This window comes from Pipra filicauda, unplaced genomic scaffold (assembly GCF_003945595.2).
Source record: "Pipra filicauda isolate LSUMZ 115617 unplaced genomic scaffold, ASM394559v2 scaffold436_size1054928_pilon, whole genome shotgun sequence".
NCBI lineage: Eukaryota > Metazoa > Chordata > Aves > Passeriformes > Pipridae > Pipra > Pipra filicauda.
In genome coordinates, this window is record NW_024104572.1 from 854,302 (window position 1) to 870,788 (window position 16,487).

The window sequence follows — 16,487 nt, forward strand, 5'->3', positions numbered from 1 at the left end:
TGAGTTGCTGGGACTGGATGATCTCGAAGGTCTCTTCCAACCTTGATGATTTAGTGATTCTGCATATCATGAAGTTCCCAAGACCTATTCCCTTTGTGACCTCTTGAAAGGCCAGTTTCTACCCTGTTGCCATCTAGGGAAAATAATTTTTAGTGTCTATTTACTTTACCCTGCTGTTTATCTGTGTGAGCAACTAAAGAGAAGATGTTTCACTTTTCCCATGCAGAGAATGCACTAAATGTCTGTTTGATCTGGGTCTGGGATCTGTGGTTGGATCTCAAGTCTAACTAGTGCTGTCATCAGTCGAGGAGAAAATACTACACTCTGGACAGCTCCAACACCCTCTCATTGACTTATAGCAGAAAATCAAGCTCTTCCATTCACTGAAGTATTTACAGCTCAGCAAGGATATTGCAAGTGAGAAAGGTCAGTAGCTGGAATACAATACAACACATACAATTTTGTACGACTGATCAAACGTCCTTTAAAACAAGTAAACACTGTCTTACATATAATCTAAGCTAATCTTCCCACTGCTTCCTCCAGAGTGCCACTCGGGATGTGCTGATCACGACGAAGAGAGCACTTTCCGTGCACGTACTAATATTGTTATATCGCAGCATATATCACAACGACTGTTTCTTTTGGTGTTGCTTCCTCTTCTCTCCCGCTGCGCGGCCCCGGTGGTGCTTTAAGACTGCGGAGGGCTGGGGTTAGCGCTGCCCTCCGCCGCGCCGGCAGGCAGGGGAGGTGAGCGGCGGGCTCCGAGCGCTCCGAGCCGCCGGAGAGCGAGGGAAGCGAGGAGAGAAGGCAAGAGAGAAGGGGAAAAGGAAGATGTGCCCGCCTGCCCGCCCGCCCGCCGCCGGGCCGAGGGGAGCCGTGTGAGGAGCCGTGCGAGGAGGCGTGCGAGGAGCTCGGGGCTCGCCGCGGCTCGGGGCCGGCCGCCGCCGGCGGGGATGCTCGTGTGGCCGCGCCGGAGGATTTTGTCACCTGTGGCCCTGCCCCCGCCGCCCTGCGGGCGCCTCCCCGAGCCAAGGACACACCTGGGCGCCGCGCACCCGCCTCCCGCCCCCGCCGCCGGCCGCCTCTTCCCCCGCCCGAGTGCCGGGCGAGTGTCGGCGGAGCCGCGGGGCTGCAGGCGGGGCTGAGCGCTCGCTGGGCGGACGAGCGGCCCCGCAGGCTCCGAGCAGCCACCAGCCGAGGGAGGAGGAGGAGGAGAGGGCGAGCGGGCGAGCGGCAGGGGCATGTGGATGTTGGCCGTCGCCTTGCTCCACAGCATCTCGCATGGTGAGCCCCCCGCCGCGGGCACCTTTTTCCCTCCTGCCCATCCTCGCCCTCCCCGGGAAGGGGAGCGGGTCGCGGCGGTGCCTGTCGGGGTTGGACGCGTCGCGCTGGCTTTGGGCTCGCCCTGAGAGCGCTTAAACTCGCTTACCCAGCAAAGTGACAGCCCGCGAGTGAGCGGCATCTCTGCAAACATCAGAGCAACCTGCGCGGGGTGGGGGGGAGGCACTAAGGACATCTTCCCCTGTCATCCTCCCGTTCCTCCTCCCCTCCTCATTTGGCAAAAGGACGTGTTCTTCTGGAACATCTGTCATTTGCCACCTTGCAAAGGAAAGAAAACTAACGTATATAGTATTTGGGAGGTCTTAGTTTGTACTATTAGTTTGTCTCCTACGTTATTGGAAAGGTTATACTTGGTAGCTGTGTGTGTTATTTCTGCTGGGCTCTAACGGTTTCCTATTAATCCTTATATAAACGTATCTTCCAAGAAACTGAATTCAAAAATAGGTTTTTGCACTCGTGGAAGGGTATTGGGTACAAGAAATCATTGGGGCAGACTTCCAAGGCACGGGGGAAAATTCTGTTTCATGATTAGGAAGTATTGACTTCTTGAGTTAGTATTAACTGCTGAAGACAAATGAGATCTCGCCAATACCCCATCACCCCCCCCCCCCCCCCCCGTCTTGTAAAGGTTGTTTAGGGGAATCTGATTGTTACTTATGTGAGCAGACTGTAACGCTTGAGCTGGACGTATACATGTAGGCATTTTGCCATTTTCCCACAAAGCTTTGCCAACTCCCATCAGTCACGACCTGAAACAGCTGCTGATCACTTTGGAAAACTCCGAGTGCAGAGATTTGTCTGTGCCACGGGCTTAAAGTGAGGTCACCAGGCTTCTTTTCATATGTATCTGGAAGAAAATCTGAACACAGAAATAATTAGAAAACCCGTCCTTAGAGTGAAGGTTTTGGTATGTGTATGAAAACTATTTGAAAGACAGAAATTTAATTCAATGACAAATGCTAACATGCTATAATTTCAGTTCTAAACTCATAGAAACCCCCAACTTAATATGGAAAAATCCCTTAAATTGCTGTGGTTTATCTTATTCTTTAACAGTTGTTGTCATTTGAAGATTCCAGTCAAGAAACTGTTTTGAAATTTTGAATTTATATGGCAGAATGTTTCAAACATACTGAATCTGGCTTTTTTCAAAAAGGATGTATTCTGCCAATTAACTTTTTGATCAGTCTTAAACTTATACCTAGATGTGAAAGTTAGTACAGTTCAGTAATTCAGCATTTAGCATATTCTTTGGATTATTTTTTTAAATAAACCTATTTTGATAGAATATCTTCTTGAGCCATTTACAGACTTGTAACCAATTAAGCATAATTTTGTATTTCTATGTCCATGTCTCTAGCAATAACAGGGAGACCAAAACAGCAAGAAGTTATTTTCTCAACGTTGCTGTGCAGGAAAGACAGGAGATGTTATGCAAGACAGGTGTATCTTTTTGAGATTTCTAGCTTAACCTTCAGCTAAAAAATGCTTAAAGCCCATTGTGTTGTGGTCATATCATTTCAAAGAAAGAGATAGCAGGAATAGACAGGCTCCAGATATACACAACAGGAGTGACAGAAGCAGGAAGGAATTCTGTGTGAGAGGAATGTAAGGTGGGGAGAGAGGAAACAGTATGCTCAAGGAAGAGATGAATCAGCAAGGATGTGAAAACTGTGTACGAAACAGGATGTATGAAACGTGCATCCCTGATTGCTCTGGAGACAAACCCTGGCATTCTGTGCCCAGTGCCAAGTACCCAAGTCCTGCCCTCCACAGGACTGTGGCCTGCACAGCCCCTCTGTGTGCTGACGTGTGGGGTGGCACGTGGGGGTTTGTTTTGTTTATAGTTCTGGAAGAACTGTTCCAGAATAGTGGAGAAAATGCATTTACAACCTACTTCCCACTCCGCTGAAGCACAGTCCTCTCCAGGAAAGGCAGGTGAGCTCTTTTTACTTGCCCATTTTGTCTCTTGCACAGATGATATTGATGCTGTTTACTTAGTAGCAGTCACTTTATGAGCACTTAATCTCAGAGAAAACCCAACTGTGGTAATGGCTAGTAAATGTAGGCTTGTTGAATGAACCACCATTATCTAAAAATAAGTGTTGGTGGTGAAGAGATCGCTTCTGATAGGTGGCTATACTTTAAAAAAAAAAAAAAAAAAAAAAATTAAAAACCCAACCAAACTCACAAAACAATTCCCAAGGAACTGAACAAGAAGTACCACAGCAGCAGTCTGTGTTGGACCCAGATCAGCTTCTCCGTGGAGAATGGAGTCAGTGGTTTTGCTACAGATCCAAGAGGTTGACCTTGGGAGATCTACACCAGCCCTGCTGCCCAAAGCAGAGCCAACGACTACAGCAGGACTGTGTCCTGTCAAATTTTGAATAACTCCAAGGATGGACACTCCATAAACTCTCTGGGATACCTGTGCCAGTGTTAGACCACCCTCATCATGAAAATAAACACATTTTATTTATATATATATATATATACATACATATATAAAAAAAATCTTTTTAAATAGGGCTGCTTGGTTTCTATTTGTGTCTGTTGCCTTTTGTCTGTTCACTGAATACCACTGAGAAGAGTCAGGCTACAGTTCCTTTACACCACCCCGTCCAGGATTTTTTATCTTCCTGAGCCTTCTCTTCTCCAGACTAAACAGTCACAGCTCTCTCAGCCTTTCCTCATGCATTGGATTCTCCAATTTCTTAACAGTCTTTGTGATCCTTCACTAAACTCACCCCAGTATGTCTGTGTCTTTCTTGGTCTGAGGAGCCCAGAGCTGGTGCACAGTGCTCCAGATGTGTTGCCACAGGTGATGACAAGACAATTTTGATTTTTCTCCTTTAATCCCAGTCGAATGTGCTGCTGTCATTCATGTTTACCCAGCCTTTCATTTTAAGGTGAAACCCTTCACTGGACAGGATATCCCATTTTTTCTCTATTACAGGTTATTCTCCTCTACTGCTGAAGTCCTCCATAGCACAGCCCTACCAAACTTCTCCCATGAAGTACTTGGAGTCCTTTTCCGTCTCCAACCAGCATATGAATTTCCACTTGTTTGCCAAACTTACAGTCAAGTACTTTTCTGCTCTTGTATAAGAATTTCCTCCCCAAAAAGGAAGATCTCCATTAGCTGCCTTCAAATCCTGCCTGTGGACTTGCTGCTATTTAAAAACTCAGTAACAGTTGGCTGCTGTGGACATTGCTCATCTCACTTAATTTAAAGTGTTTATGGTGCAATTCACTGGAGCTTCTCCACATAATACATGGAGAGAGAGGAACAGAGGCTTCCAGGGTGCATTTTCTGTTTTACCTTGGACAATCACTGTAGGATGGGAGAAATCATCTCTTAAATGTGCTTACTCCTCCCTTTTGACTATTAAAGCAGGCACAGGTACCTGGATGAAAGAAAGAGAACTGTCTGCTTTACAACCTTTTTCGTTTCTCTGGGTGACTCCATGACCTGAAAGGCACAGAGAATGTCTCTATCTTACCTGTGAACAATTTGCATTGGTAAAACTTATGTTCTGTACTCAAAAGTAAATGCAAATGCAGTTTCCTCCATAGTTTTCTGTTTCCTTCCTCTGTAAGTGTAAGCAATGATAGGTTGTAGAAAATGCATTATGGAGACAAAATTATTTGTGCAGTGGTGCGTAAGCACCCAGTTTGTTGGTGAGCTGAGATAATGGGTATAAAGTGTGGGCAGAATAGAAAGGGTCAAAAAAAGAGGGGGACCACAAATAGATTTTTTTGTGAGTGGACTTGAAAACATTGAATTGCACCAAGTAAGAGGCAGCAAAGCTTTGCATCTGGAACCAGGAGCCAGGTTTGGTGAAAGCTGTGATGTGGGGAATGGCCATGGGGAGTGGGGTTAGTGGTAGGCTGTCCTTGCAGAGAGAGGCTTGGGATCTCTGAGGTCAGGCTTTATAAAGTCTTTCCAGCATATGTGTTCCAGCCCCATGAGCTGTCAGGAGTCTTTATTTTTGTATATTCCATCCCCTCTCTAACTGGTCCCTCCTTACCAGAGTAGCTGAAGGTTAAAAAGCTTTTAGACTTTTGCCTAAACATTTTGTGAAGGTCTCCTCCTCTACTTCATCAGATGTTTATGGTCTCACAGAATAGAAATAAGAATTTTGTGTGGAAATAATACACAGGCTCCACTTGTCACAGAGGAAGTCTGTATGGTATGAAGGTAAAAATATCTCCTGTACTTTGTGGTGTCTCTGAGGCAAACGAGGGTGCACCAGGAGGAACATCACTGATGCAGACGTGTGAAGGGTGAAGGTCTGGCTTTACTTTTTATTCCTGAGTCTTGGGGCAAGCTGTGTGGAGAACCCACGGCAGCCTGCTGCTGTTCCTGCTGTATTATCCATGACAACAAGTTGGCAAAGAAAGTATTTCTTACGGTTCTCCCTCTTGCAACCTCCTGGAGGAGCCGGCTGGAGCTCATGATGCAAGACACACTTGTGGCCAAATCCCCTCGTGGAATCCACACCCATAACTCCATGGAAGCAGGAAGAGAAGCAGATGGAAGGGCTACTGTGGCCCCACAGGAGCAAATACAATTTATATCTGTTTCCCTTCCCCATTTTAACTCCCCCCTCCCGTGGTTGGCTGTTGCTTGGCAACCCTGCATCCTTGCTCCACCGCTGCTCTGCTGTGCTGCTGCTCCCCTCTGGCCCCCTCCTCTGCACCAGGGTTGGGAAGAGCCATGTTCTCACGAGCTCCCAGCAATCTGCAAGCGGAGATACTGTCTCTTCATCAGGGCTTGGAAGCACGTGGGAGCCACCTGAGGATTCTGTGCATCGCCTTGGGGCATGGCCAGCTCTGCTCTTCTGGTACCTCCCATGTATTGACTCTGGTCAGGGGGGTGTTGGCTCCCAGTAGCTCAATTCTTCTTTTGTTTATGTGGTTGCTATTCTGTGTAAGCCACTGGCATCCTGGGCAGGTAATAGAAATCAGACTTTGGCTCAGGACCAGGGATAGCCTCCTTCCAACATAATTACAGCACTTAATGGATTGCACTGTAACAATTATTAAAGACAGGTCTGCAGAGGTTTGAAACCATCGTTAATTTTTTTTTTTTAAAAAGGCTTGTTGAAGCTGTGATATTCCTTCAAATTTCCTCTTTCCCAACACTACTTCTTAATAAGAAGCAGTTATGAGTATATATACATGCCCACATCCAAATCCAGAGTGGTCCTAGATGTCTTGTTAAAAGGCTCTAACTCTTAATCCAAATAATGGAAAATCAGATTTAGAAATGAAATAGTGCTCTTGAATCAGCCCTTTCATGCTGCAACATTGTGATATGTTCTGTGTGGCACAGCTATGCCTATGATTTCAGTATATGTAAATCATTCCATAATACCTTGGCATTACAATCATTTAATGCTGTGGTCTTTAATGTTTTGTTTTTGCACATACATGAGACACACAGAGAGGTTTAGTCTTTTTTTGGAGACTTTTGAATGGATATCTTCAGTGCCACAATGCTTGTATGTCATGTTGTGCCACTTTCTCTCATGAGAACCAATTAGCACCAAGAGAAACCTTTCTGCCCTTCTGCAAGCCCAGATTTTCACCCAAGACAGTTGTCTGATATGTTCTGTGCTGTGTCCCCCGCCTTCATCTTTAGCTATTTCACATGTCCCCCCTCCTCCCCTTCCCCTTTTCTATGTCGGGAACAAACTTGTTTGTATGAAGTTGTGAAAATTTAAAAAAAAAAATACATATTTCTCCTGGCTTCTCCCTTCTGAAAGGAAATATTTTTCCTTCAGTTTACTGTTCTTTCAGCAGCAAGAATCTTACCTTCTCTGTTTGTTTGCAAGGTGCAACGCAAAAAGAAGTCTGCACCACCAAAAAAAAAATATCACTGCCCTATGTTTTGATGATGTTACTTTAAATAGAGAAATCTGGTATTCTCTCAAGAAAACATGAATCATACACGGGGCTTTAAAATCCTTCCCACAGACTGGATTTTTCCATGCCTTACTCTAGCATGGTTTTCTAAGAAACATCTTTGTCAGCTCCTCTCCTCCTTCTCTCTAATAACTTTTGAACCTGCTGTCCATTTTCAATCCATTTGTTTGTTGGGTGTAAGCACAATATAATTAAGTCATTTCTTTAATATGTGTGTAAGTGTATAAACATTCACCCGGGCAGAGGAGAGGGAGAGACTAATCCCATTCCAACTTCTTGGAAGCACTGGAAAAAGTAACAGACATCTGACTTAGGTCTCGAGTCTTCTGACCAAATATCCAGAGGAAATTCTTTTTTTCCACTCTTTTGTGCTCACAGAACCACCTAATGGGGTAAGCTTGCTTTTTCACATCTTCCAGATGTTACTGGAACCCCGGGAATGAGCTGCACGAGAAAAGAATAACTCCAGGCAGGGGAAAAAAAAAATCTCAATTTTCTGGTTTAAAGCTCAGTGTGTATTAAGCCATCTAGAGTGTTTTGAAAGCTGCTGCTTTAATTCATGAGCATATCAAGACTGAATGGCTAATTGTGTGTATACTGTAAGAACAGGTCATGCGAGAGAGCACATTTTTTTGCCAGATAACAATATTCTTGCACATTATCAGCTTGGAGTAGTCAGTGGTTCCAGATGAAGTATAGGAAGCAAACTGTACTTATTCCCTTGTATTTTTTGGGTGGACTACATAGGTACCAGCAGCATAGATGCTTTAACAAGTAGTTGCATGCAGATGCTAAGATTTTGTTTCTCCCTCCCGGGTATTCCCAGCTTCACAGTAACAAACAGAGGCTTTTCAACAGATATCTTCTTAATGGTACTTAGAGAACTAGGAATTCCTTTGCAACTCTGAAGTGTCTCGTGGCAAATATTTAATTTTTGCAGCTTGCCCTGATAAAAATGGCTGACTGTGAGCTTATAGATATAAGCATTAAGCTTGGTAGCCAGTGAATATCAGAAGGTTTAGCGATTGGTTTTGACAAGCATTCAACATTTATCTGAATCTCTCCAGTATCAAATCGGGCATGAAGTCTTCTGAGGAAAACCTGTTCTCACAAGGCTTTTGATTCTCCTGTTTCCAGACCGATGGAAGCTACTAAAAAGCTTTCCCACTTCTGCTCCTCTTCCCTTCTTAACCCCTGGTCCCTTTATCGGTCTTTGAGATTATCTTCCTTTATTTTGGGTGCAGCGACAGGACTTTAGTTTACCTGAAAATCTGGGGGAGAGTGGTTCAAACTTGCCATCTTCAGCTTTAAAATAGATGTGAATCAGAAAGAAGATGGAAAATATTTGGTTCGGAAGATTGATATTTGAATGCCTTGGACTGTATTTCAGCCAAATATTCACAAATCCTTTGCATGACACATCTTTGCATGTTTTCATCAAAAAAGGGGAAAAAATTGTTTACTGGAATACTCCAGGTTTTGTTGCTTTACTGTTTTCTCAGGGTAATATGCTTCTTGTTTTGTTTTTTTTTTTTAACTGACTGGGACTACAACTCCTTTCTCAGTAGAACTGAAAACATTGTTAAATCTTATTTTAAAATGAAAATTATGAATAAATGTAGAACTGAAGTCAGTTTACTTAGTTGATAGCTGCCAGTGGTTATCTTTATCTTATCTACAAACTAATAACCAATATTTTCCTTTCAAATAACTGCTCTGCAAGAACATAGTCATGTAGACTACAGTCGGGGAACAAGGTCAATAATGAGGAGAGACAGAATGATTTAGAAACTGAGGGATGGCTGAGCCAAGGTATCATCTCTTCCAGACACTGGGCTGATCAGCCATTTAGATTCTGATTTCATGCATGTTCATTTTTTATTATTCCCACCCCCCCCAGGTCTTCTGACTGTTGAGAACTTCCTCTCTCCCCATGCTTTCTCTTCACTTCCTCTCTGCTTCCCTCCCATTCTTTCCTCCTCCAGGTACTTTTAAAATCATTTTCAAAGCTGAAATTGCAAATGAGGGGTTTTTTTGCGTCCTGAATGACAATGAAGGGCTGTGTTTGAATAGCTGAGTGCTTCAATGGCAGATATTTGACCGAGTTCCCTAAAGCCCAAAGCCTATGAAACCATCCATGATCTGAATAGAACCAATTACTCCTGCTGCTCCCAGCCCGGCCTCTCCTTGGAAGATTCTTTTGTTTTTTTTAAAGTCCCAATCAATGCAGGTTTATTGCAGACAGGCCATTTTATCTTTTTCTTTGGAAAAAAAAAAAAAAAAAAGAATTTTCCTGCAAGACTGGCTACAGAAGTTAGAGACCAAGTATATCATCTTCCAATATGGGAATGTGAAACATTCAGCCACTTGGATCATTGTAACCTACTTAATTTTCACAAAGTCATCTTTTCACAAGGCAGCTTTTACTTGGTGTGTTGGTCTGCTGTGGTTATTCCTGTGTGTGTCTGCTCACCTAATATGAGAATATGACTTAGATGCACTGGAAAATTGGTTTGCAACCTCAACATTTAACCCTTTCCATGGATTTCCATTGAGATTTCTGCTCAGCTGAAAGCTGGTGACTGGGTGGATTGTTGTCAGACTGTTCATGCTGGGGATATTTCTGGATGTGCTTCATCCTGGTGGCTCAGGGGAGAACTGGAATATGTGTGGCCAGAACTCTCAGAAGGTATATTGATGTTCTGGATATCCCACTGGAGTCAGATGGCTCACATGCCTTAGAGTTTCAGTGAGGTCCTAATCCAGAAGTCTTCCCCTCATGCTTCCTGCAGGATAATGTGAAATGCTGAGTCTGAGATACTTTTAGGGTGATCATGAGCTGATGGGCACTGTTGCCATACCTCTGTTAACTTCGAGAGATGTTCCTCACAAAGTTTGTGTGATAACTGCAGAAAGCAAGGATGGTCAACCTGATACGATCAACCAGTACAAGATCTAAATCCAGTTTAAGCATTTAAATTTAGACTATTTTTAGATTTTCTACCCTTAATCACAATTAAATCAATAATTCCATAAGTTTTTTTTTCAGAGAAGATATAATTATGTGCAAAGTCTAATTGAGATATCTTTCTGGAAAATGACTGAATTTGGTTTGGGGAGAATTAAGTAATTTCCAGCCACTTAATCTAGGACATTCTCTTTAAATCAAACAAACAGCAACAGAAAAGCATAAATGGGGATTCTCCTTGGTTCATGACCTTAACTAGCCTTGATTGCAGTTGAAGCCTGATCATGCTTGATTTTTTCAGACTTGAAAAGTAGCATTCTGACTGATTTCATGTACTCTGTGTGGAAGTTATCATATAGTCTTCTTTCTCCACTTTGACAGATTGTTTCATTTAGGTTTCAGTCAAGTTATTCTCTGAGCAGCAGAACCAGTGAACCCTGCTTTCATGCAAAATTGCATCCTGCCTTCCCCCTCCCTCCTTAAACCCAGCTCAGGACATTGATCACTCTGCCTGGTTGGCTGGCTGCTGCTAAAAAATGTTATATACTTGCTGAAAGTTGGTCCCTTTGCCTTTTGGTGCACAGAAGAACAAATTGAAGTCTTACTTTTCTAGTTTGCATCTGCTGTTGTTGTTTTAAATGAACTGAAAGGCACAGAAACTTGCTTGAGACTGCTCTACAGGAAGCTGAAATTTGCCAGGGGCTACCAGAGTTATGTAGATGAGTAAAGGAGGTAGAAAGGTATAAGACAACGGTATATTTATTCTATGTGGTAGAGCATTGTATCTCTTAAGCCCCAAACATGTTTTGGGCTTCAAACAGGGAAAAACAGCAATCCTGAAAGAGCTGCCTGAACAAATCTGTCATGAACTTCTCCAAAATGCTCTTGAATCTAGACTTAAACGTTTCTGCCAGTCACTAGCTCTCTTCTAAACAGAGATTAAAGTATTGTTATTTTTAACAGAACTTCAAAGAAACCCAAATTTCTCTCCTTTTTTTCTTTCCCTTTTTTTTTTTTTTTAAATTATTTATTCTCCCCCAAGACATTTGTACTTCTCTCTTTAACTTTTGTTTAATGGCATCAGATTCTATTTTCCCCTGAGCAGCTTTCTTGGTTACCCATATCAGCCATGAGTCCCTGCCCAATACTGGTCTCATCTCTCCTACTCTCACTTCAGGGCTTCAGTCCCTCCTGGCTGATAGCCCAGCTCAAATGGGATGCAGGGAACTCAGTTCCTGCATGATGGCTTTCACTGTGCTTCAGCTGAGACTCTGATTTTCTCAAGAATTAGAATGAAGGGCCTTATACAACACTCTGGGAGGGCATTATCATCTGCCCTGTATGGCTTTAGAAATGCCTCCAAATAGATATTCCTCCCTGTCCAGTTCTGTTGCTGAGCTTTCTCTTTGTGTTCATCCCAGTGTCTTTTTGGGGGATGTCCTTTCTTTGGGTTTCATTGCAGAGCAGAAGACAGGGTGTTGGCAGCGTGGCAATGTCTGGTGTTATACAGCATTTTTTGAAAAAAAAAGTCATCTCCCAAATGTGAAGTCATCCTGTTGGTAACACACTGGGGATTCTGCAGGTTGAGATTCCTTATTGCTTTGTTGTTTGCTTTTCATCTTACAGCTTAAATTCAGAGTTGCCCTAATGCTGTTATGTATTTCAAAATATTGATTTTTTCAGCTGTCTTCATTTAATATTTTTCCCTTTTTTCTTTTCTTTTTATTTTTTTTTCTTTTCCTTTTTAGACCAACCTTCACATCATAGATGTGAAGAAAGAATAGACGCAGAAATTGCTTTTAGTTAGAGAGGCTGTAATTTACTCTTTCACTACAGGGGGAAAAGAATTTCTTTACCACAGAAAAAGACGCAGATGAAAGACCAAATAGTATCTAGATCCGTGTAAGCACTGCAAGATGCGTGTGTGTGTATATATATATGTGCTTTCGTTCAGTTTTGCACAGGCTCTCAGTCAATTATTTGATGTGCTCGCCTGTCTGGGCTGTGACCTTCTAGAAGGGCCCCCTCCTCCAGTCCCCCCTACACGACTTGTCAACACATTAGTCATATACAACTCAGCTGATGCCAAACGGCCGCAGTTCAGCCAACTATTGAGAGGCAGGGATATTCTGCTGCCTTCTTCTATTGGTCTTGGGTTTTTCCACTGTGCGGCCCCGGTGGTGCTTTAAGACTGCGGAGGGCTGGGGTTAGCGCTGCCCTCCGCCGCGCCGGCAGGCAGGGGAGGTGAGCGGCGGGCTCCGAGCGCTCCGAGCCGCCGGAGAGCGAGGGGAGCGAGGGAAGCGAGGAGAGAAGGCAAGAGAGAAGGGGAAAAGGAAGATGTGCCCGCCTGCCCGCCCGCCCGCCGCCGGGCCGAGGGGAGCCGTGTGAGGAGCCGTGCGAGGAGGCGTGCGAGGAGCTCGGGGCTCGCCGCGGCTCGGGGCCGGCCGCCGCCGGCGGGGATGCTCGTGTGGCCGCGCCGGAGGATTTTGTCACCTGTGGCCCTGCCCCCGCCGCCCTGCGGGCGCCTCCCCGAGCCAAGGACACACCTGGGCGCCGCGCACCCGCCTCCCGCCCCCGCCGCCGGCCGCCTCTTCCCCCGCCCGAGTGCCGGGCGAGTGTCGGCGGAGCCGCGGGGCTGCAGGCGGGGCTGAGCGCTCGCTGGGCGGACGAGCGGCCCCGCAGGCTCCGAGCAGCCACCAGCCGAGGGAGGAGGAGGAGGAGGAGGAGGTGGAGAAGGAGGAGGTGGTGGTGGAGGAGGAGGAGGAGGAGGAGGCGGCGGCGGCGGCCGGACCCGGTGCGCGCTGCCTGGCAGCTCCGGCCCGGCCGTGGGCGCGGCGGGCGAGGGCGAGCCCGGAGCGGGGAACGGGGGAGCGGCGGGGGCATGTGGATGTTGGCCGTCGCCTTGCTCCACAGCATCTCGCATGGTGAGCCCCCCGCCGCGGGCACCTTTTTCCCTTCTCCCTCATCCTTCCCCTCCTGCCGGCCGGGAAGGGGAGCGGGTCGCGGCGGTGCCTTTTGTGTTAAAAAAGCGTCGCGCTGGCGGTGTGAGATCGTTTAAACTCGCTCACCTCGCGAAGTGACAGCCCCGTCACCAGCCGCGTCCCTCGGCGTCTGCCTCCCTCGGAACACCGCGGTGCTCGGAGAGAGCAGGGAGAGAAGCGCTTTTTCTTCTCTTTTCTTTCTCATCTGGAAAAGTACAGAATTTCGCCAAGTGCCGTATAAATCCGTCAGAGTACACGGGGATAATTTGAAGGGCTTTCATCCTAAGCGGTCGCATTGAGATATTGCTTCCTTTTACGTTTTTCTTTTTAAGTCGCCCTCTGCTTTCACCTTACAATTTTTTCTATATATATTTAAGAAGTTATATTTTAAATTTACTTCACTTTCATCATTTCACCGTAAAGGTACCTGCTTTGAAATTTTTTTTTTCCTCACTCATTTATGTAAAAATATGCACGGATAAGCATTACATCATCTGGAAATGTTGAAGACTTTCAGTCAATTATAAAGTTAGGAAGACGATATTAGAGTGGGGATAGAATAAGGGTAAATCTGTTCTTTTTCTTCTTTTTTCTTTCCTTTTTTTTTCTTCCCCCTTCTTCATTCTGCCAACTCTTTGATTGACAAACGTTTATTGCAGGGTGTTTTTAGTAGTGGATGGGGGGTATTTTGGAACATTTAGATATATGTGATGGCAAACCATGGCATATACGAAAATATGTTTAAATTGCTTAAGTTTTAGTAAAATGCACGTTAGCACTGCAGTTTTAAGGACAGAAAACAAATTATGCTGGGGTTCCAGCTATTCTATTGCATTGCCTCCTTCTTTTCAGACTTGAGAATGTAACGTTGCCTGTAATGCTTTACATCCTGACACATAAATCAGAAAGATTAAACACACGGTTCTCCAAATAGGCAAAGCAGGTAGAATAGAAAGAACGTTTCTTGTATTGACTGAATGAGAGAGGAGCACAGGGCAAAGTGTAAGATTTTCCTGGAAGATAGAAATAATTGAACCTCTGGCAGAGGGTGAGGAATGAATGCTGGATGAGGGTGCCTTCACATCTTCTTAAGGATACACTGGATGAGAAAACACATTGACAGGCATGGCTAGTCCAGTGTGAATAGCTGGGTAGGTCAGAAATTGGGAGGTGAATCTTAAGTGGGTATTTAGAGCGATCTTAAAACATTTTCGTGTTCTGGGTGCCACGGAATGCAAAAGGATTGAAAAACCCCAGACTATAAACTTCAAAATTTTGGAATTTCTTTTAGCAGTAAGACATCTGCAACAAGTTCTAACATTAAGAAATTATCCATCTATTTATTTATTTTTTTATTTATTTATGACAACCAGCACTGTGCTTTTCTCTCTAACCTCTTCAGCCAGATACCTCGGAGGGAGAGATTTGCTGGTTGTAAGACAGAAAGAATCAGTCTGAAAGTGTATGCTCTGACCAGTGCTGTTCATTTAAAACTAGATTTGCATAGCAAAGGACCTCATTTCTTTCCATAAATCTTATACTTCTAAAAAAAAAAAAATGAAAAAGCGTGTATTTTTTTCCTACTGTACTGATGCTATAAATTCATGTTCTAACCTAGTTAGTCCTCATTCCAGGGGTTTTTGAAGAACAGAGTAATTTTTGCTTTATGAGATTGAAATACTATGAAAATCACTTTAATTTATTCTTTGATCTATGAAGTGAGTAGTAATTTCACTTTCACTTTCCATGTGTTTTTGGATCACAGTCAAACCTGAATTTGTATCCCAAAAATACAGCAGTATAATATGTACATGATGGATGCATCTGCATGGATTCTGTGCTGCCACATGGCAACATCTGTACATTTGTGACTCTTGGAGGACTAAAATTAAATGTTTTTGTGTATAGCAATATTCTAAGATGAAAGCATTGTAAAAACCTATAGTAGGTGGTTTAGTGATTATTTGCAACTTAAAAAGTGTGTTTGTTTTTGGCATCATACTTGATGTCAAAATGCATGTTTTTAGGGTCTTTTTAGAGGATTTTTTTTTTGAAAACAGCACGTACCTTCATGTTCAGACTCAATAACATGGGTTTGTTTATTAGTAGCACTTATTAGGACCATTATATTAGAGTCAAGAGTCAGGGAATAATATTGTTAAAGGACTTCAGATTGTAATGCAAAGTCATATCAGATATGTATCTCTTTGAAGGAAATGACTGCATATATAATAGATATGTCATGTACACATTTATTTTCATTATTCTGTCTATAACTATGTCTGAACTCCACTGTGTGACAGGCACTATTCTTTTATGGCTTTATCTGGGGGGGGGGGCATGTTTCTACTTGGCTTCTGCCATTGCCATTTCTGAACCCCTTACGGAGCCAAGCTACATTTGCTTAAAACACAGGCACATGTATAAGTAGTTTTCAACTATGTGTTACATCTCATTCTAATTTAACTTTAAAATGTGTAAGATCATTCATATTGGTCTTGGTTTTGATTTTTTGATTTTTTTTTTTTTTGGGGGGGGGAGAGGAATAGCTTGAAGAACAATCCCATGCTATGGGTTTAACTGCAGCTGTGATCTTGGGCTAAATTTCTGTTGAAGATAATGGAAACCATCTGAATAACAGTAGCAAGGTTGGCCCCCGTGTTTCCCTACGGTCTCTCAGCACAAATACATTTTGTCGAATTAGATATGAGCAGTGTCAATGGGTAGGCTTTATGTTTGTGAAATAGCTTCCTTCTGGGGACAATAAAATACTGACACGCTGTTACATCCAATTAGTACTTCAGAAGCGTGAAACAAAACCTCCCCGAGTACCTGGCTAAAGTTTATATATTTTGTGAAGGCTCTAAGCTCTCATTGCTGTGAGTTCCTTAAAAATACAGGTAACTATTACCCATAAATTCATTGCAGCCTTAGAGGGTGCGTGGGATGATATAGACATCAGTGGGAGCTCTGCAGCTGAATTCACTACCTTGAAAGCCTGAGTCATGCAGTTATAATCCTGAGCAATGCTTTTGAGCTACCTTCAGGGTTACTCTACCTGCACTACCTTCTGTGTTACTACACCTAAGTATTCCAGGAGGGAGCATTTCAAATGAACAGCAGAAGTCTACTGGTCATAATTAGTGAGGGGGCATTTCACTAATTGCTGTGAGAGGAGGAGGGAGAAGGCAGGGGAGGCTGTGAGGGGAGAATGGCCTCCTTCAAAATCCTGGCTCTTCATTGTAATTACAGTGATCAAGCTA

At 43.9% G+C, this 16,487-nt stretch overlaps 1 protein-coding gene across 2 annotated transcripts in view; it reads left to right on the plus strand.

The window, feature by feature from the left end:
* Positions 1-676: 676 nt before the first annotated feature.
* The window catches only part of LOC113998867 (Down syndrome cell adhesion molecule homolog), an 80,643-nt gene continuing 64,832 nt past the window's right edge, over positions 677-16,487 (plus strand). The window contains exon 1 of one of the 2 annotated variants that reach the window (XM_039385798.1): positions 677-1,287. In XM_039385798.1, coding sequence (XP_039241732.1) covers positions 1,245-1,287 — 43 coding nt within the window. In that variant the 5' untranslated portion in view covers positions 677-1,244. Of the gene's footprint in view, positions 1,288-13,046; positions 13,168-16,487 lie in introns of those variants that run through there. The other variant, XM_027741924.2, reaches the window with a different exon arrangement.